This window comes from Sminthopsis crassicaudata, chromosome 1, assembly GCF_048593235.1.
Source record: "Sminthopsis crassicaudata isolate SCR6 chromosome 1, ASM4859323v1, whole genome shotgun sequence".
NCBI classification, from domain to species: Eukaryota; Metazoa; Chordata; class Mammalia; order Dasyuromorphia; family Dasyuridae; genus Sminthopsis; species Sminthopsis crassicaudata.
In genome coordinates this window covers 229,863,227-229,879,295 of record NC_133617.1, presented here as the reverse complement: position 1 = coordinate 229,879,295, position 16,069 = coordinate 229,863,227, and the positions used below count along the sequence as shown (strand labels likewise).

The 16,069-nt window shown below is 31.7% G+C and overlaps 1 protein-coding gene across 2 annotated transcripts in view; it reads left to right on the top strand.

Moving 5' to 3' along the window:
* The window catches only part of NDC80 (NDC80 kinetochore complex component), a 38,893-nt gene that overhangs the window by 9,819 nt on the left and 13,005 nt on the right, over positions 1 to 16,069 (top strand). For both annotated transcript variants that reach the window (XM_074276049.1, XM_074276058.1), the window contains exons 3-11: positions 985 to 1,077; positions 3,192 to 3,315; positions 3,399 to 3,571; positions 6,721 to 6,823; positions 8,787 to 8,876; positions 9,585 to 9,678; positions 10,408 to 10,514; positions 11,472 to 11,616; positions 15,127 to 15,332. In XM_074276049.1, the coding sequence (XP_074132150.1) occupies positions 985 to 1,077; positions 3,192 to 3,315; positions 3,399 to 3,571; positions 6,721 to 6,823; positions 8,787 to 8,876; positions 9,585 to 9,678; positions 10,408 to 10,514; positions 11,472 to 11,616; positions 15,127 to 15,332 (1,135 nt within the window). The remainder of the gene's footprint in view (positions 1 to 984; positions 1,078 to 3,191; positions 3,316 to 3,398; positions 3,572 to 6,720; positions 6,824 to 8,786; positions 8,877 to 9,584; positions 9,679 to 10,407; positions 10,515 to 11,471; positions 11,617 to 15,126; positions 15,333 to 16,069) is intronic.

The following is a 16,069-nucleotide window of genomic DNA, read 5'->3' as shown; positions in this document are numbered from 1 at the left end:
CCCATTTTATATTTGAGGGAACTGAAGCAAACCAAGGTGATTTATCCTCAGGTTATAGGGCTAGCAAATGTCTGGGACCAGATTTGAACTCTCTTATGCATTGTACTACTTAGCTGCCTCTAAAATAGCACTAATTTTTTTTTTTTTATATATATATATATATTTTATAATATTATCCCTTGTATTCATTTTTCCAAATTACCCCCCTCCCTCTATTCCCTCCCCCCGACGACAGGCAATATCATACATTTTACATGTGTTACAATATAGTCTAGGTACAATACATGTGTGCGAATATCATTTTCTTGTTGCACAATAAACATTAGAATCCGAAGGTACATGCAACCTGGGCAGACAGATATTAGTGAAATAGCACTAATTTAAATAATAGTTATTAGCTGCATGATCCTGGGCAAGTCACTTTACATCAATTGCCTCATCCCCCCCCAAAAAATTAAATTTAAAAAAATGAACAATAAAAATATTGATTAAACACCAATGAAAATACACACACACACACACACACACACACACACCCATTCTTATGTGTGTATATATAAACTTAAAATCCTTCTCCAAACTTTCTTTTCACAAATGTTTTATAGACAAATGCTTAAGGTTAAATGGACTTCACACTAAGCTTCACTTGTTATTAATTGCTTTAATTTTTTAAATTTTAAATTTTACTTTTTGCTTTCCTTATTTAGAACTTCTATATATCTGCCTATTTTAAAGTCTATTGTTTTTAACCTAAGTTGCAAAAAATTTAATAAACCTTTGATCATTTTAAAACAAATACGGTTTCCTTCAAATGACAAAACTTGAAATTATGTTAGAAGTAAAAAAATATGCAATATAATTTCTTTCCAACAGAGTCTGTTGTGTGTTTTTAAATAAGAAGAGTTGAATCCTAATGAACAGTGAAATTGCATTTATTTTTTAGAGCATTTTGCTTTATAGACTTGTGATTCTTTTTTCTTAAAGCAAAGAAAGACCAACCTTTGGGAAGTTGAATACTAGTAGACTTACACCTGGCACATCCACCTCTGAAAGAAAAATCAGCTTATTTGGTAAAAGGTAATATTAATATTGGCCTTTTTCTTTCCAATCAAGCAAAAAATATTTATTGAATACATTCTACATGCCTGGCACTATATCATAGTCTTAAGGATCCATCTTTCTAAAGTCTTTCCAAAGTTCTGAAATACTTTGATGCTGTAATATCTGAAAGTGAAAAGTGAAAATGAGTGATAAAATTACTTTCAACTAAAAATGAGCTTCAACAAACAATTCAACAGACATTTATTAAATTACTGCTATGTACAAAGTACTGAGCTAAGTGTTAGAAATACAGAGTCAAAAACAAAGCAACCCAAGGGTGAACCAATCTCAGTACATATAAGTAAATATAATTCCAGAATTGAGGTGACACTCAAACACCTGGAAGAACAGAGGGAAGGCTATTTCAGAAAAGGCTTTCTACGTGATGTGGTACCCGAGCTGTGTCTTAAAGAAGGAATTCTTGAGAATAAAGGTAAAGAGGAAGAGCATTGACCACTATGAACAGCCAGTTTAAAGTTATGGAGAGTCTCAGTTTGAGTGTCTTAGTTTTATTATTTATAAAATATGGACAATAATAGTACCTCAATCCCAGGGTTTTGGGGAGAATAAAAAGATGATATTTGTAACAGTATTTTTCTTTTTCAAATTTTAAAAGTGCTATATAAATTGTACATCTCGATAATCATAATGGTTATAATGACATTTGATTTAGAGTCAGGAAAACCCAAGTTCAAATCCCATCATAGATCCTTAATGAAAGTCACTTAATATTTCTTAGCCTCAGTTTCATCATATTTAAAAATGAAGATCATAACAGTAACTACCTTATATGATTATTATATAAATAAAATAAGATTTAGTATGTGTAAAGTGCTTTGGAAACCTTAAAACACCATAAAAACATTAGCTATTATTATATTTTAAGAGGTTCAACAATAGGGAATGTCGTCTTTTTAAAAGTCTCTGGCCAATTTGCTAGAATGCCTAAAGAATAATCTTCAGCCATTCTACTGTAAAACACTTTTTCAATAAAACAAATATTTTCAGAGATTAAAAGGGGGGAAAAAGATTTAAGAGGATTAATATAGTAATTTTAGTGCCAATCCAACTCTTTTTCTGATTTGAGGAAAAAAACCATCCTGGAGCTTTATGCAGAAAAATAAATGAAATGTAAGCAAATACAAAAGTAAATAGGTCATTTTGTTTAAATTAAATCAGAAAACTTTTGTACAAACAAAATTAACTGGGATAAGAAGGGAAGTAATTTACTGGGGGGGGGGGGAATGTTTTGTCAAGATAAATCTTATAAGGATTGATATCCAAGATATGTAGACATCTAACAGAAATATATAACAAAAAAATCATTCCCCAATAGAGTACTTGGAAAATATAAACAAATAATTTTAAAAGAAAAACAAACTATTAACCAGATGCAAGAATGCTCCATATCACTAAAAATAAGAGAAAAGCATATCAAAGCAACCCCTAAGTTTCACCTCATACTCAAATTGGCAAAAATTACAAATATGAAAATAGTCAATACTGGAGAAGTATTGACAGATTGACATACAAATATAATCTGGTAATGAATTGTGAAAATAAAGTGACAAAAATGTTCATATCCTTTGACCTAATTATTCTATTACTAGGAGGCCATTGACAAAAAGAAAGTCTCCACAGACATCAAAATATTTATAATAGCAAGTTCACTGGTAGCAAAGAATTGGAAACAAAGTAGATGTCTATCATTTGGAATGGCTAAACCAATTTTGGTACCTTGGTTATAATGAGATTATTATTGTACTATAAGAAATAATGATTATGATGAATGTAGGGAAGCTCAAGAAAGGATTTTGTGAACCAATAATATATAATGAAATAAGCAGAACCAAGAAAACAATATATATCATGATTACAATAGTAAAAACAAAAAATAATCACCAAGAAATTGAAACAATATTGTGAAATTATAGACATAAGAAAACACCTCTTTTCTAAAGAATAAAGTAAAATTGTGCTTTATATTTTTGAAATAGTTTTAAAATTAAGAGTAAACTTCTAATCTAGATTTGACTAAAGAAATGTAAGGAAAAGAAGGGACTATTTTCACTACATTTATTTATTTCCAGAACTAGTGGGCCTGGATCCCGGAACAGTCTGCTTGGTGTATTTGGCGGTTCTGAAAAAATCAAAGACCCTAGACCACTTAATGACAAAGCATTCATTCAGCAGTGTATTCGACAACTCTGTGAGGTATTCTGCCAATTAATGTTTTAAATTTTAGCTGATTTTCAATCAACAAATAATTTATTTAAAAATAATAACAATTCTTGTAGTTTCTTACAGAAAATGGCTATGCTTTCAGTGTTTCCATGAAATCTCTACAAAGTCCATCTGTTAAAGACTTCCTGAAGATCTTCACTTTTATTTTTGACTTCTTATCACCTTCTTATGAACTTCCTGATAGCAAATTTGAAGAGGAGGTTCCAAGAATCTTGAAAGATCTTGGGTTTGTATATTAAATTTGTCATGGGCCTAAAAAATATAAAAGGAGAAATATTCAGAGCATATATTTACACCCAAGAGTATAAAAACTTAAGAATATGAAAATAAATTTGACTACAAACAATATTACATAGTATATAGGAATGTTGAAAAGAAAATTTTTACCAAAATAAATTATGAACAAGAGGCAATATGGCATGGTTGATAGGGAATTGGCCTTGATTTGAAACTAGAGTTAAAATCCTCGATCTTCGTAATTACGGGCAAATTGTGCAATCTTTCAATGTCCAGGACAACTGGAATAAAAACATAAGTCTTGTCTCCTAGAGTTCTCAAACTGAGATTCCTCTACACTGATGACAATATAATACTATTACTATTACAATTTTTTGTTCAAAAGAAAGTTATAGAGCTGACCATGATGCTTCTATAGTTAATCGAGCTTTTTTTCTCCTCTTACCTCCACCTACTAAAGTCAATTTCTTCCTTGCTACAACTCAAGCATAATCCTCCTCATGAAACTTTCCTAATACCCACAAACCATAGGCACCCTCCCTCTAAAGAACTTTGTATGTATTGGTACAGTATTTATTCTAGTAAACTACACAAATTAGTTTTTGACAACAAAGTAAATTTAAGAACAAATAACTAGGTAAATAAGGAAGTTTACGGCGGATAAATCATTCTGTCCAAATTATGGTAGTTCTGCTATAGAAACTCATCCCCTCCCACCTTCATCCCCAGTTATTCTCAAGGAATTCAGTACTTGTTTTACCATCTTTTTTTCCTCCCCAACTTCTGCCCTTGTGCTTGGGGTCCTTAATCCATGTATATGCTCCCTCAAGCTCTGTGACATTGCACTTCTTCAGCCTCTTTAAGTTTCAATTCTATTCCATCTCATCCACATATAGATAGCATCACATGCCACATCTCACCATTATTCATCAGTGTGCAGCTTCCCCATTTAAAAATTGACATTCTTCTATCAGAATATAATCTCATATCATTCCATGTCTCTATTTTTTATTCTCATCCAGACTTCTAATCTTTCTGCTCTTTTCTCACACTTCTGAAATTTGACCCCTGCTTTGATTTCACTTAATTCTGCCAGAATCAACCCAGTAAACAAATATTTCAACTTGACACTGTTTTCTTCTCCAGAATTCCAGGTCCCTTTTTCCTATTGTCACTTTCTGTTTTCAAACCTTAGCCTATATTATTTTCACACAAGAGCTACTAAATTGAGTTTCACAACTTTGTTTATGAACTTCTAATGTATCTAATCGGCAATCTCAACTGGCCCCACACTACAGCAAGTCAGTTGTCTAAAACTGATTCTCTGTCTTATCCCTCAGAAAATTTTTTCCATAACTTCTCTTCTCTCTTCATATCTCCCCTTTTTCTCCTCCTTTCTCTTAGCTGAGAATCTTCTCTCTTTACTAAAATTTGAGACCATTTGGTAAATGTCCCCCTTCTCCTTTTCTCTTTATCTTGATTTGACATCATCTTTAACACTTTTTCTTCCTTTCAGCCCGAATCAGGGAAATGTTTTTACAACCGCTTGTATTCTGAAGCTCTTTTTTCAGTCCTAATCTTTTGACTTTTATGCTACATTTGATACTGTTGACTTCCCTCTTCCATATGCTTCTTCCCTTCAAAATTTTCATGGCACTGCTTTCTCCTGATTCTCTTTTTCTGATCCCTCTTTCTCAGTCTCCTTTGCCAGCTTATCATATCATAATCTCAAATTGGTTAGTCCCCAAAGTTCTTTCTTAGGCTCCATTATTCTTTTCTTACTCCACACACAGGCAGTAACCTCATTGGCTCTCATGAGTTTATCTCTTTTCAAATGACCTCTAGTCAGAATATCAAGATGAAGAAGAGTAAGAGGAGCAATAATAACTACAACTATAGCTTTTATATAGTGTTTACAAGGTTCCAGGCCCTGTGCTAAGAACCTTATAAATCTCTCATTTGACTGTCACAAAAGCCTTGAGAGCTAAATGTTGTTATTATTTTCATTTTTACAGTTGAGGAAACTGAGGTTTAAGTGACTTGTACACTGTCACCTAGCTAGTCAGTATCTAAGACTACATTATTTAAGTTAGTCTTTTCTGGACTCAGCACTGTCTGCTGCACACCTCTTCCCATGGAGTTAGTCCCAGATTGCTATTGGACATTTCAAACAGGATATAGCAGAGACATTTAAATTTCACCATGTCTGAAACAGAACTTTCCTTCCAAAGTTACCCCTCTTCCCAACTTAACAGTTTTGTTAAAGAGAATTCTGATTTCCTAATCACCCAATTTTGCAACTTCGGATTCATCTCTTCAATTCTCACATTCCCTCACCTCAAATACCCAAACAATAAGATTTTTTTTTCTGTATCTCTTACATATAACATCTCTTTACTCACACAGAGTACCATCTTAGTTTAATCCCTCATCTTTTCTTACCTAAACTATTGCAATGGCCTCTTAAATTAGTCTCCTTTTCTTGGCTTATTTGCCAGTCTAGGCCTTCCCATACATTGCTACCAGAGTGGTTTTTCCTTAAATGAAGTTCTTATGATGTTACTTCATTCATCCAACTTTCTATATATAAAGTTCTCTGTATAATTTTTTTAAAAATCTATATACAACTTTTCCTATACATTATACATTATATCCCCTCCAGCACTTTATGATTAAGTCAAAATGGCAGTCATTCTGTTGCTAACATAAATTTCTTTTCTGTGCCTCTGTATTGCCCAATCCCAGTTTCTAAAGCACTTCTCATTTACTGCCCTCTCATAGATTCCTCTCTTTTTTTTTGATACAGCTCAAACATAATCTTCTATATGAAGCTTTTCCTAAAACTCACAACTGCTAGCACCTTCCCTTTGAAACTCTCATATTTAACTACTTTGTGTATTTATTTATTTTGATATATCTTTATATTCTAATGCTATATATATTTTAATGTAGCCTCTCACCTATTAGAAAGCAAACTACTTATGAGTAAAGATTGTTAATTCTTTCTGTTTATATCCCCAGTATCTAGCACATAGTAGGATTTGATAAATACTTGTTCATTAATTGATTTTTTTATGAAATGCTTATTTTATCTACACTATGTTTAATATATTAACTACATTATTGTTGCTTTTATAGGTATCCATTTACTTTACCAAAGAGCTCCATGTATACAGTAGGAGCACCTCATACATGGCCTCATATTGTGGCAGGTTTGAACTGGCTTATAGACTGTGTTAAGGTATTGTTGATTTTAATAATATAAAATTAAAACATTTGCTTTTTAAAATATAGGGATATTTTTCATGCCAAAATGAGTAAAGCAGAAATCCACATCTATAGTTTTACAGGAGCATCATACAATTTCATTCCAAATTAAAATAAAAAATCTTTCCTTTAAAAGATAAATTAAAACTAACTAGCTAGGGCACATATCTTTTGTTGAGATAACTAATTTTTCCCCAGTTTTCTGTTCCAAAATTATCTTCAGAAAATGTCATTTAAACATTTTTTACAAATTTATTTTTACTATATTTTTATTTCATATAAATTTATATTATATGCTTATGTTTATAAATTATATATTATATACTATTTGTGTTTGTACTACATATTTCATCCTACATTTGTACTATATAATTAATACTATACATATTTATAAAGAAAAATTTTTTTTAATTTTTAAACTTGGTATTTTTTATCTTCATGCTTAAAAAGTTATATTTAAACTTTTCTGAGTTATTGCAGTATAAACTTTATATTGGAAAGGAAAAAATATTTCTTTACATCAATCTGATTTTTTAGTTCTGAACTAGGTATTCAATTAAGTTGTATCTTGAGTCACTACAAAGTTATCCATCTAAACAAATTTTTTGTGAGCTCAATCTTTGTACAGAAATGTAGCATTTCAATAAAATTTATTACTCTTGAAAAAATTATCTGGAGAATAAGTGGCTCAGCCTTTAATTTTTGGTTTTTATAATTTCAAAAAGAATTCTAGATTTTACCTAAATATCAAAGTTAGGTCATCTAGAGTTAATGTTACAGTTTGATCTGCCACATACTTACTAAGGACCTTCTTCTCTGTACCAGACACTCTGCTACATGCTAAGTAGAGAAGTAAAATAAACAAAAGACTCATAGAGGAAGAGAAACAATGTACCATGAAAGTGGGAAGATAGGTTGGAACTTGTTTATGTAGTACTGTGAAAACTAATCAGAGAACTATATATTTTATTCTAGATATCCTAGGAACTTTGTTGATTAGTATAGTCACATGTTCAGATCTGCTCTTAATAAAAATTATAGAAAAACTAATTAGGCCATTCAAATAGTTTAGATAAGAAGTGGTAAGGATCTGAATGAACTAAGGGGGTATCCATGTAAGAATGGGTCGAGCATGAGCGGTGTTATAAAAGTAAAAATAGATTTGGCAGCTCATCAGATGTATGAAATGAGAAAAAGGAAGAAATCAAAAATAATGCTAAATTTATAAAAACTGTGGTACTTTCAACAGAAATGGGAAATTTTGGAAGAGGAGTGAGTTTGAAGAATAGATAATGCCTCGCTTTAGGCATATTAAATTTGAGATATCTCTGTGACATCGGTTTGAACTGTTTAGTAGTGATTGAAGCTTTGGAAGAGACTGAAATAAAAACTCAGAAATATGGGAATATATATTCTTTTTCCATATAATTATGTTGTTAAGAACATTAAAAAATTGCAAAAGCTAGCCAACCTTAGGTCATTACCTGGTTGGCATTTCCTAAAATATTGGGAAAAAGATAATAACTAAAATTTTTAATTATGCTTTGATGTATGAGTACTACACAGTGATTCAACAAAAGTTGCAAATAAGCATTGTTTGCAAGGAATCTTTCCATACCTGGGAGATTTTTTTTTGGTTCATCATAGCATTTAATGAATTATCCCTTGTTAGTAATATTTCTTTAATTATACTGGATTCTTTGTTAAGATAGTAATTCTTATAATTATATGTAGCTAATAAAAATATTTCTAATGAAGCCAAAGTTATAAATTTAGTCCTTCTTTCATACTGTATTCTAAAGAGAGCAATGTTAGGGATAACAAAAATGTATTTTTAAATATAATACTTTATTTCAGAGGAAAAAAGGCTTTTAAGAGATATCTCTGTTAATGTCTGTATTTGAAAGCAACTGAATGTTTTACTATGTCCTATTTAGCTCATTTTTGCCAGCAAACAAAGTTCACCTTCATTTGATGATGGACAGCCCTGGGGAGGAGAGAGTGAAGATGGAATAATGCATAATAAGGTAACCTAATTTCATAGAATTTTTAAAATTTTTCTTTTAATTTTTAAGAGTTAGGATGGTGTTAATGAACTGAATGTATTATTACATAATAATTAATGTAAATTCTTTTAGGATTTTTCCAAAGTACTGATATATAAATATTAATTTGAAATGTGATTAAATTGTCTTAACACACACTCCTTGGCACATAGTGTATGCTACATAAAATGTTAGATTTTATTATTATTTGATGAGGAAATAAGCTCAAAATAGTTGAGCAACTTACCCAAGTCACAAAGCTAGGTAATGTTCAACAGATTTGTTCAAACTCAAGTCTTGTGACTTGTTCCATTGTTCTTTCCCATATATTACAAAAAGCTTACATGATGGTTTAGGCACTAGAAAATGAATATTTTCAATTATCGTTCAGCATTTCATGCTTCTTAATGACCTGTTTCTTTGACTGTTATTTAAAAGACTAAATCAAAGGAGAATATTCATGCTGTTAGTATCATTTTGTACTAGGAAGTCAGAACACATAGGTTTGATTAAATCTGCAAAATGAATGAATTACATAAATTTTCTTTATGTATTCCTAAATAGGTTCCTATTGGTGTGTTTGGTTATTATTTAATTAATTTAAATTGATACTTTCCACAAAGAAAAAATAGTAAAATTACTAGCTAAGAAATTATGACCAAAAAAATAATCTATTTCTCTCTTTTCAAGTTGTTTTTGGACTATACTGTAAAATGCTATGAAAATTTCATGACTGGTGCTGATTCTTTTGAAGATTTAGATACAGAATTACTTTCAAGGCTAAGTAAGTATTCTTCATTTCTAATATGCTAAACTTTGCTACTTTGTACTAAGTACTGAAATAACAAAACTTTTTAAATTATAAGTACACCATCATAATGTCTTATTTATATAGGGATTTCATTTTTTTAAAATATCTTACCCATTGATCTTCATGTTTTCCCTTGGGGGACAGGTGGTATGTTTTGAAGATCTTGAGATACAATTAAGTAAGTTACCCAAAGTTTTTCACACATTCTCTGACAAACATAAATTCCCTGACTTATTCTGTTTTTTTATTTGATTACACTACTATAAAACTCAATCCACAATGTTTATAATAAAGGTTCATAGGTTCTCTTTTACTTAATATCATTACTTATGTTGGAAAACCAGTTTATATAAAGAACAAGTGTAGAATTCTTAATGCCAAAGCAGTTTCCTTCAGCAGTCAGGGAAATTTAAAATGAGCTCATTAGTTAGCCATTAGCAATTGAAAAACAATGAAATCCATTTCACAATTCTTACTCTTGGGAGAGATACCTTCCTGACCATTAATTTGCTTATTCTAATTGCTTGACATGGAAAAAAAAAAGCAAGCTAGATCATTCTGAAAAGTATTTACTCAAAGGAGAGGGAGCAGTCATTGTCCTAGTAGATATGCTATAAGGAAATTTAATACAAAATGTAAAAATTATTTTAAAATAATTATTGATTCATTTTAACTATATTTGAAGGGTTTATTTTCTTTCAGAGGACTTATTTAATGTAGATGATTCCAAGCTAGAAGCTTTAGCTTCAAAAAACAAAAGGCTAACTGAAGAAATTGCAAGACTGGAACGAGAGAGAGAAAATGAGCCGGTTAGTAAACATACCTGTCTCTGATGAGATAGTTCACTTGGGAATTTGAACCAAAAAACTTTTAGTCCCTCAATTCCTTTTCAACTGATTTGGTGCTTTGTCTTTTTCATAAAGAGATATGTTTTTAAGAAATTTCATTTGTAAAGCTTTGATTAACATAAAATTCAACCTTTTAGGAAAGCAAGTTACTTTATATTTTCTAGAATCTATTTGTCCCTTGTGTGAGGTAGCTTAGCCTAGTGAGATTTGTTGCCTGATGCAAGATTCACGTACATTTACATAAGGCCAAAAATAAGTCTCATGACTCTATAGGGAAATCCTTAATAGTTATTGAAAAAAGAAGTAATAAAAAGAATTTATTTTTTGTTTAATATAATACTTTGTATGCTGGATACTTCATGTAAATAAAAAGCATTATGTAATTAAAATTTGATACCTTAATCTAGGTAGTTGTAATATGTAAATTTAACTGTCTGGTCAAGTCATTTTTCAGGTTAAAATTAGACTATGAACTTCACAAAAATAATATAGTTTTCTAGTACCAAAGAAATTAGTACTTCCAAACAGTTTTCTCCCTAACCTTTAAGTTTCCCATCTCATTATTTACTTATTAAGAAATCCTTCTCCTTTATTAAATCTATAACCATCACCTATTGCTTATTTGTAGCAATAGATTTAAGTATTATTACTTTAATATTGGCATAATAGTGTTGGATTTAGAGTTAGGAAGACTGAACTAAATTCATCCTCCCTTTCTTGTGCTTCAGGTAATTTCCTAGCAGGCATCTCATGAGTCTTAAATAAGTTGTGATCTGCCTTAGTCATTGAAGTTCCCACCCTGGGGTCCTCTATCCTAATAAAAACTAGTTCTTTAGAGTATTCACATTATAAATAATTTTGAATTAAGATAAAGTGTTTGTCTTTTGTTCACTCATTTCGTATATTTTTCTCTTAAAGAATCGTCTGATATCACTAAGAAAAGTGAAGGCATCTTTAAAAGCAGATGTTCAGAAGTACCAGGCATATATGAATAATTTAGAGTCTCATTCTGTCATTCTTGAACAGAAACTAAGTGGTCTCAATGAAGAAGCTCCTGCTGCAGGTGAGGTCACATAGTAGATGTTACAGGTAACCACATCAGTGAGTATTGAAGTATTTACTCTTTCAATGACAAAAAGACTCTAGACCAAGAAGTTAGCTTTTGCTTATCCAAAATATTTTTCCTTCCGTCTGGCTAATTTTCTACTGATCACCTGCCTCTCTTATACGATAAAAATGGTGTTTCATGCTACCCCTGCTTCCAAACCATTTCAGGTCCCTGAGTACAGGGCAGAACAAGATCATGAAGAACATTTGTAATAGCCCTTGGCAAGTAAGTGGTCTTCTGTATCCAGATGCCTGAAAGTGTGTGTTCTTATTACTGTCCTTGTCACAAGCCGCTGACGAGAGAGGGATGGTTAAGTAAGGTTCAGAGTCAGCATATGATTTATCTCCTGTTCTGTCTATTCCAAAAGCAAGGCAGAGAAAAAAAGCCAAAGGACATAAATACTAGCCTTGGATTAAGGATCAAAAAGCCATGCTGGGCTGTTCCTTGACTTTTGATTCTTAACTTTTCAACTGTGTTCTTTTAGGCCCCTTTGTGGTGTGTTAAGGAGGAGCTATTCCTTTTTAAGAATTAGAATAAGAATGGCCTCTCTAGGGTATTTGTCATCTATTAAATCTGAGAAGCTTTTAGTCATTCTTGATATAATGTGCTGGCTCACTTGGTGATTTTGTTTTCTTAAGTCAATATGAAGCTTGTTATAAAATGTATATTTGGAGGGGGGGTATGCATATTTTAATTATATCCCTTATTGGTACACCATTCTTTCTGTTATTCCATAAGGATTTATTTGAAAAGACATAGAGGAGCCAGGGGGCATAAACTTTGAAGGTCATTTGTCCCAAAGTTGTCTACATTTTGAGATCAGCTACAATTTTAATTGAGGACAGCTAGGTACTATAATACATGGAGTGTTAGGCCTAGAGTCAGGAAGGCCTGAGTTGAAATCCAGCCTCAGACACTGGCTTTGTGAACCTTAGTCAATGATTAACATAAAATTCAACCTTTTAGGAAAGCAAGTTACTTCATATTTTCTAGAATCTATTTGTCCCTTGTGTGAGGTAGCTTAGCCTAGTGAGATTTGTTGCCTGATGCAAGATTCATGTACATTTACATAAGGCCAAAAATAAGTCTCAGTTTCCTCATCTGTAAAAATGAATGGAGAAGGAAATGGCAAATCACCCCAAAATCTTTGCCAAGAAAACCCCAAAAAGAGTCACGAAGAGTTAGATATAACTGAAAACAAGTGAGCAACATCAATAATATTTTAATTCTACAACTATTTTTAAGATATTTTTAAAATATTCAATCATTTTAAATACTTAACCAGAAATTTTATCATTCAAATTACTCAAGGCTGTGAAATTGACAAAGAATAAAATTTATTTCACAACAAGAACAAATATATAGGTAACATTACTAAGTGGCAAGATATGTAATTAATATAAAAAAAAATACCATACCAAGAAGTGATTTCTTTAAATTAGAAAAGAACCCAACTTATTGTTGGTTCCCCTGTGCTATAAATATATGATCCAATGTTTGATTTTTACTCCAGAATACATAGAGGTCAACATCATTGTTAGCAATTTTAGGTCATACATATCAATGTTAAGGAATTGTTGTGATTTAACTGTCTGAAAGCTTTGAAGACACATTTTCAGCTGTATCAATTGCCATCTTCTTTTCAATAGTCTCTTTAATTTCAAAAAAGACCAGAAGTAGAGCCAAGATGGTAAAGTAAAGGCAGGGGCTTAACTGAGCTCTCCCAAATTCCCCTCCAGACAACTTTAAAATAATACCTCATAACGAAACTTAAGATGGCAGCCAACAAAAAGATGGAATGAAACATTTTTCCAGTCCCAGGCAATGGGTCAGCAAGAAAGGTCTGTTTCATTGTAGTAAGAAGGAGCACAATCCAGCACAGGTCATGCCCCAGCACCAAGCCATGGAAGTTATTGAATCCAAAGCAGCAGCTTCCAGAGCTTTCAGGGAGATGATCAGAAAGAAATTATAGGGGATTCTTTGCTGGCACTGTGTATGAGACTCTGTTGCATTCATTGCCCATGTGTGGTTCTGGATCAGAATCCCAAGACAAAAAAGTTCAGTAACACATTAACCCACAGGAAAGCAGGGACCCTGGTCACAGTTACAAGGAAGAAAAGAGGGTTTATGGTTGCTCACAGACCTGTGCACAGGCCAGGCAAGTAGTAAAAACACCCCTCCTTAGGTCATACAACCTTGGAGAAACTGAAAACTTGCAAAAGCCCAGAACTAAATCTGAAAGCAATAATACAAAAACCTCAAACCTTACAATAGTGTCCCCTCCACTGAGGAGCTGAACCCAACTTTAATATAAAGTTAAAAGTCAAGAAATAAGCTAGAAAAATGAACAAAGAACCCAAAACATTCTGATGATAAAAAGTTATTATGAGAACAGTAAAGATTAAAACACAAACTCAGAAGGCAACAAAATTAAAGGAGCTATATGCAGAACCTCAAAGCAAAACGTAAATAGGTCTCAAGACCAGAAAGCAGTTCTAGCAGAGCTCAAAAAAAAATTTTTAAACCAAATAGGAGAAGCAGAGGAGAAAATAGGAAGAGAAAAGATGCATGAAAATCATGAAAAACAAATAAATATCTTGGCAAAGAAGGTACCAAAAGAATTACTAAAGAAAATGACACCTTAAAAATCAGTATAAGTCAAATGATAAAAGAGGTACACAAAACCACCAAAGAGAAAAACTCCTTAAAAAAAAAAAAAAAAAAAGAATTGGCCAAATGGAAAAAGCCAAATTGTACAAAAATTGACTGAAGAAAAGAAATTAAAAAGTAAAATTAGCCAAATAGAAAAGGAGATACTTTTAAAAGCTCAATTAAAAAAAACCTTAAAAATTTGCATTAGGCAAATAAAAATTAATGACATCGGGAAAGAATTAAAAATCAAAAGAATGAAAAAAATAGAAGAAAATATAGATTATTTCATTAGGAAAACAACTGACCTAGGAAATAGATCAAGAGATAATTTAAGAATTATTGGATTACCTAAAAGCCATAATCAAAAGAGCAGCCTAGAAATTATCAAGGAAAACTGCATTGACATCTTAGAACAATCTTGAGTAATTTTTCCCCCCCTGAGGCTGGGGTTAAGTGACTTGCCCAGGATCTTAAAGCAAGTATGTGAGAGAGGCATATTTTGAACACAGGTTTTCCTGAATCTGAGACCAGCTCCCAGTCTATCATACCATGTGGCCTTTCAAGTATAATTAACTAGTTATAAACCCTGGGGGGTAAGGGGGATATTCTTAAAGTGAGGAGGAAGATATGCTAATGCATGAAAAATGCATAAAACAAAATCAAACTCTGCTTTTTTTAGCTGGTGGGTGGCAAATACAGCTTGAAATTGTAGATATTTGTAGATATCTCTAAGTAATCATGCCAATTTGAGTAAGTACTGACATTATTAATTGGTGAATCCAGGAAAATTAACCAATATTTTCCATAATGCAGAACTGGAATTAGAAGCAGTAAAGCAAGAGAATGCCCGGCTACAAAGCATTATTGATATCCAGAAGTATTCAATTGCTGACATTGAGAGAATACATCATGAAAGAAATGAATTCCAGCAAACCATCAAAAAATTAACCACAGAACTAGAAACAGAACAAAAACAATTGTGGAATGAAGAATTAAAATATGCAAGAACCAAAGAAGCGGTATGTCACACTATTACTAATTGGCAGCTAATTAGAGAGGGCCCTGAGAGGGTAAATTGCTCTTTCCAGTGGAAAGATGTTGACCTACTAAAGTAAGTTTGTTATACACATAGAATTTTTAGTATGAATATTTGGGCTTTTTGTATGTGTAAACTTTTAACTTTTTTTTTTTTTTTTATATGACCCAACTTTATGAAAAAGGAAAGAAAAAGAAAGCAAAATACTTATTTTTTTTGATGCCTAAAGGTAGTAATTATGATTATTGTTAATATTTGGCTTGTGACATATCTCAAGAAGTCTAGCAAGGTGTCTTAAGGCTATTTGTCCTTAGAGTCTGTCTGTCAGATGATCTTGATACCTAATTTTATATATTTTCCTCTATTATAAATATGTTTCAGTACAATATGGGAAGGTGTCTATATAGATGAATCTTTATGACCATTTCTATTCTCTAAAGATATTTCATATAAGGTTTTGCTTTCGTACTTTCATTTTCCCCTAAATGCTTCTATTGTTCACTTCTTTAAAAGTAACAGAAAACAGAACTGAAAGTTTCCAGAGGAATCCTGATAATCAAGGATTATGTGTAAACTTAAGTCAGTTGTGCTTTGTACACAGACAAATGCCTTGATGTGTTGATTTTAGGATCTGTGATAGATTCGGGAATTTTTAAAAAATAATTATTTATATTAAGTTATTTGAAGGCATCTTTCCTTACTCAAACCATCTATCTGCAC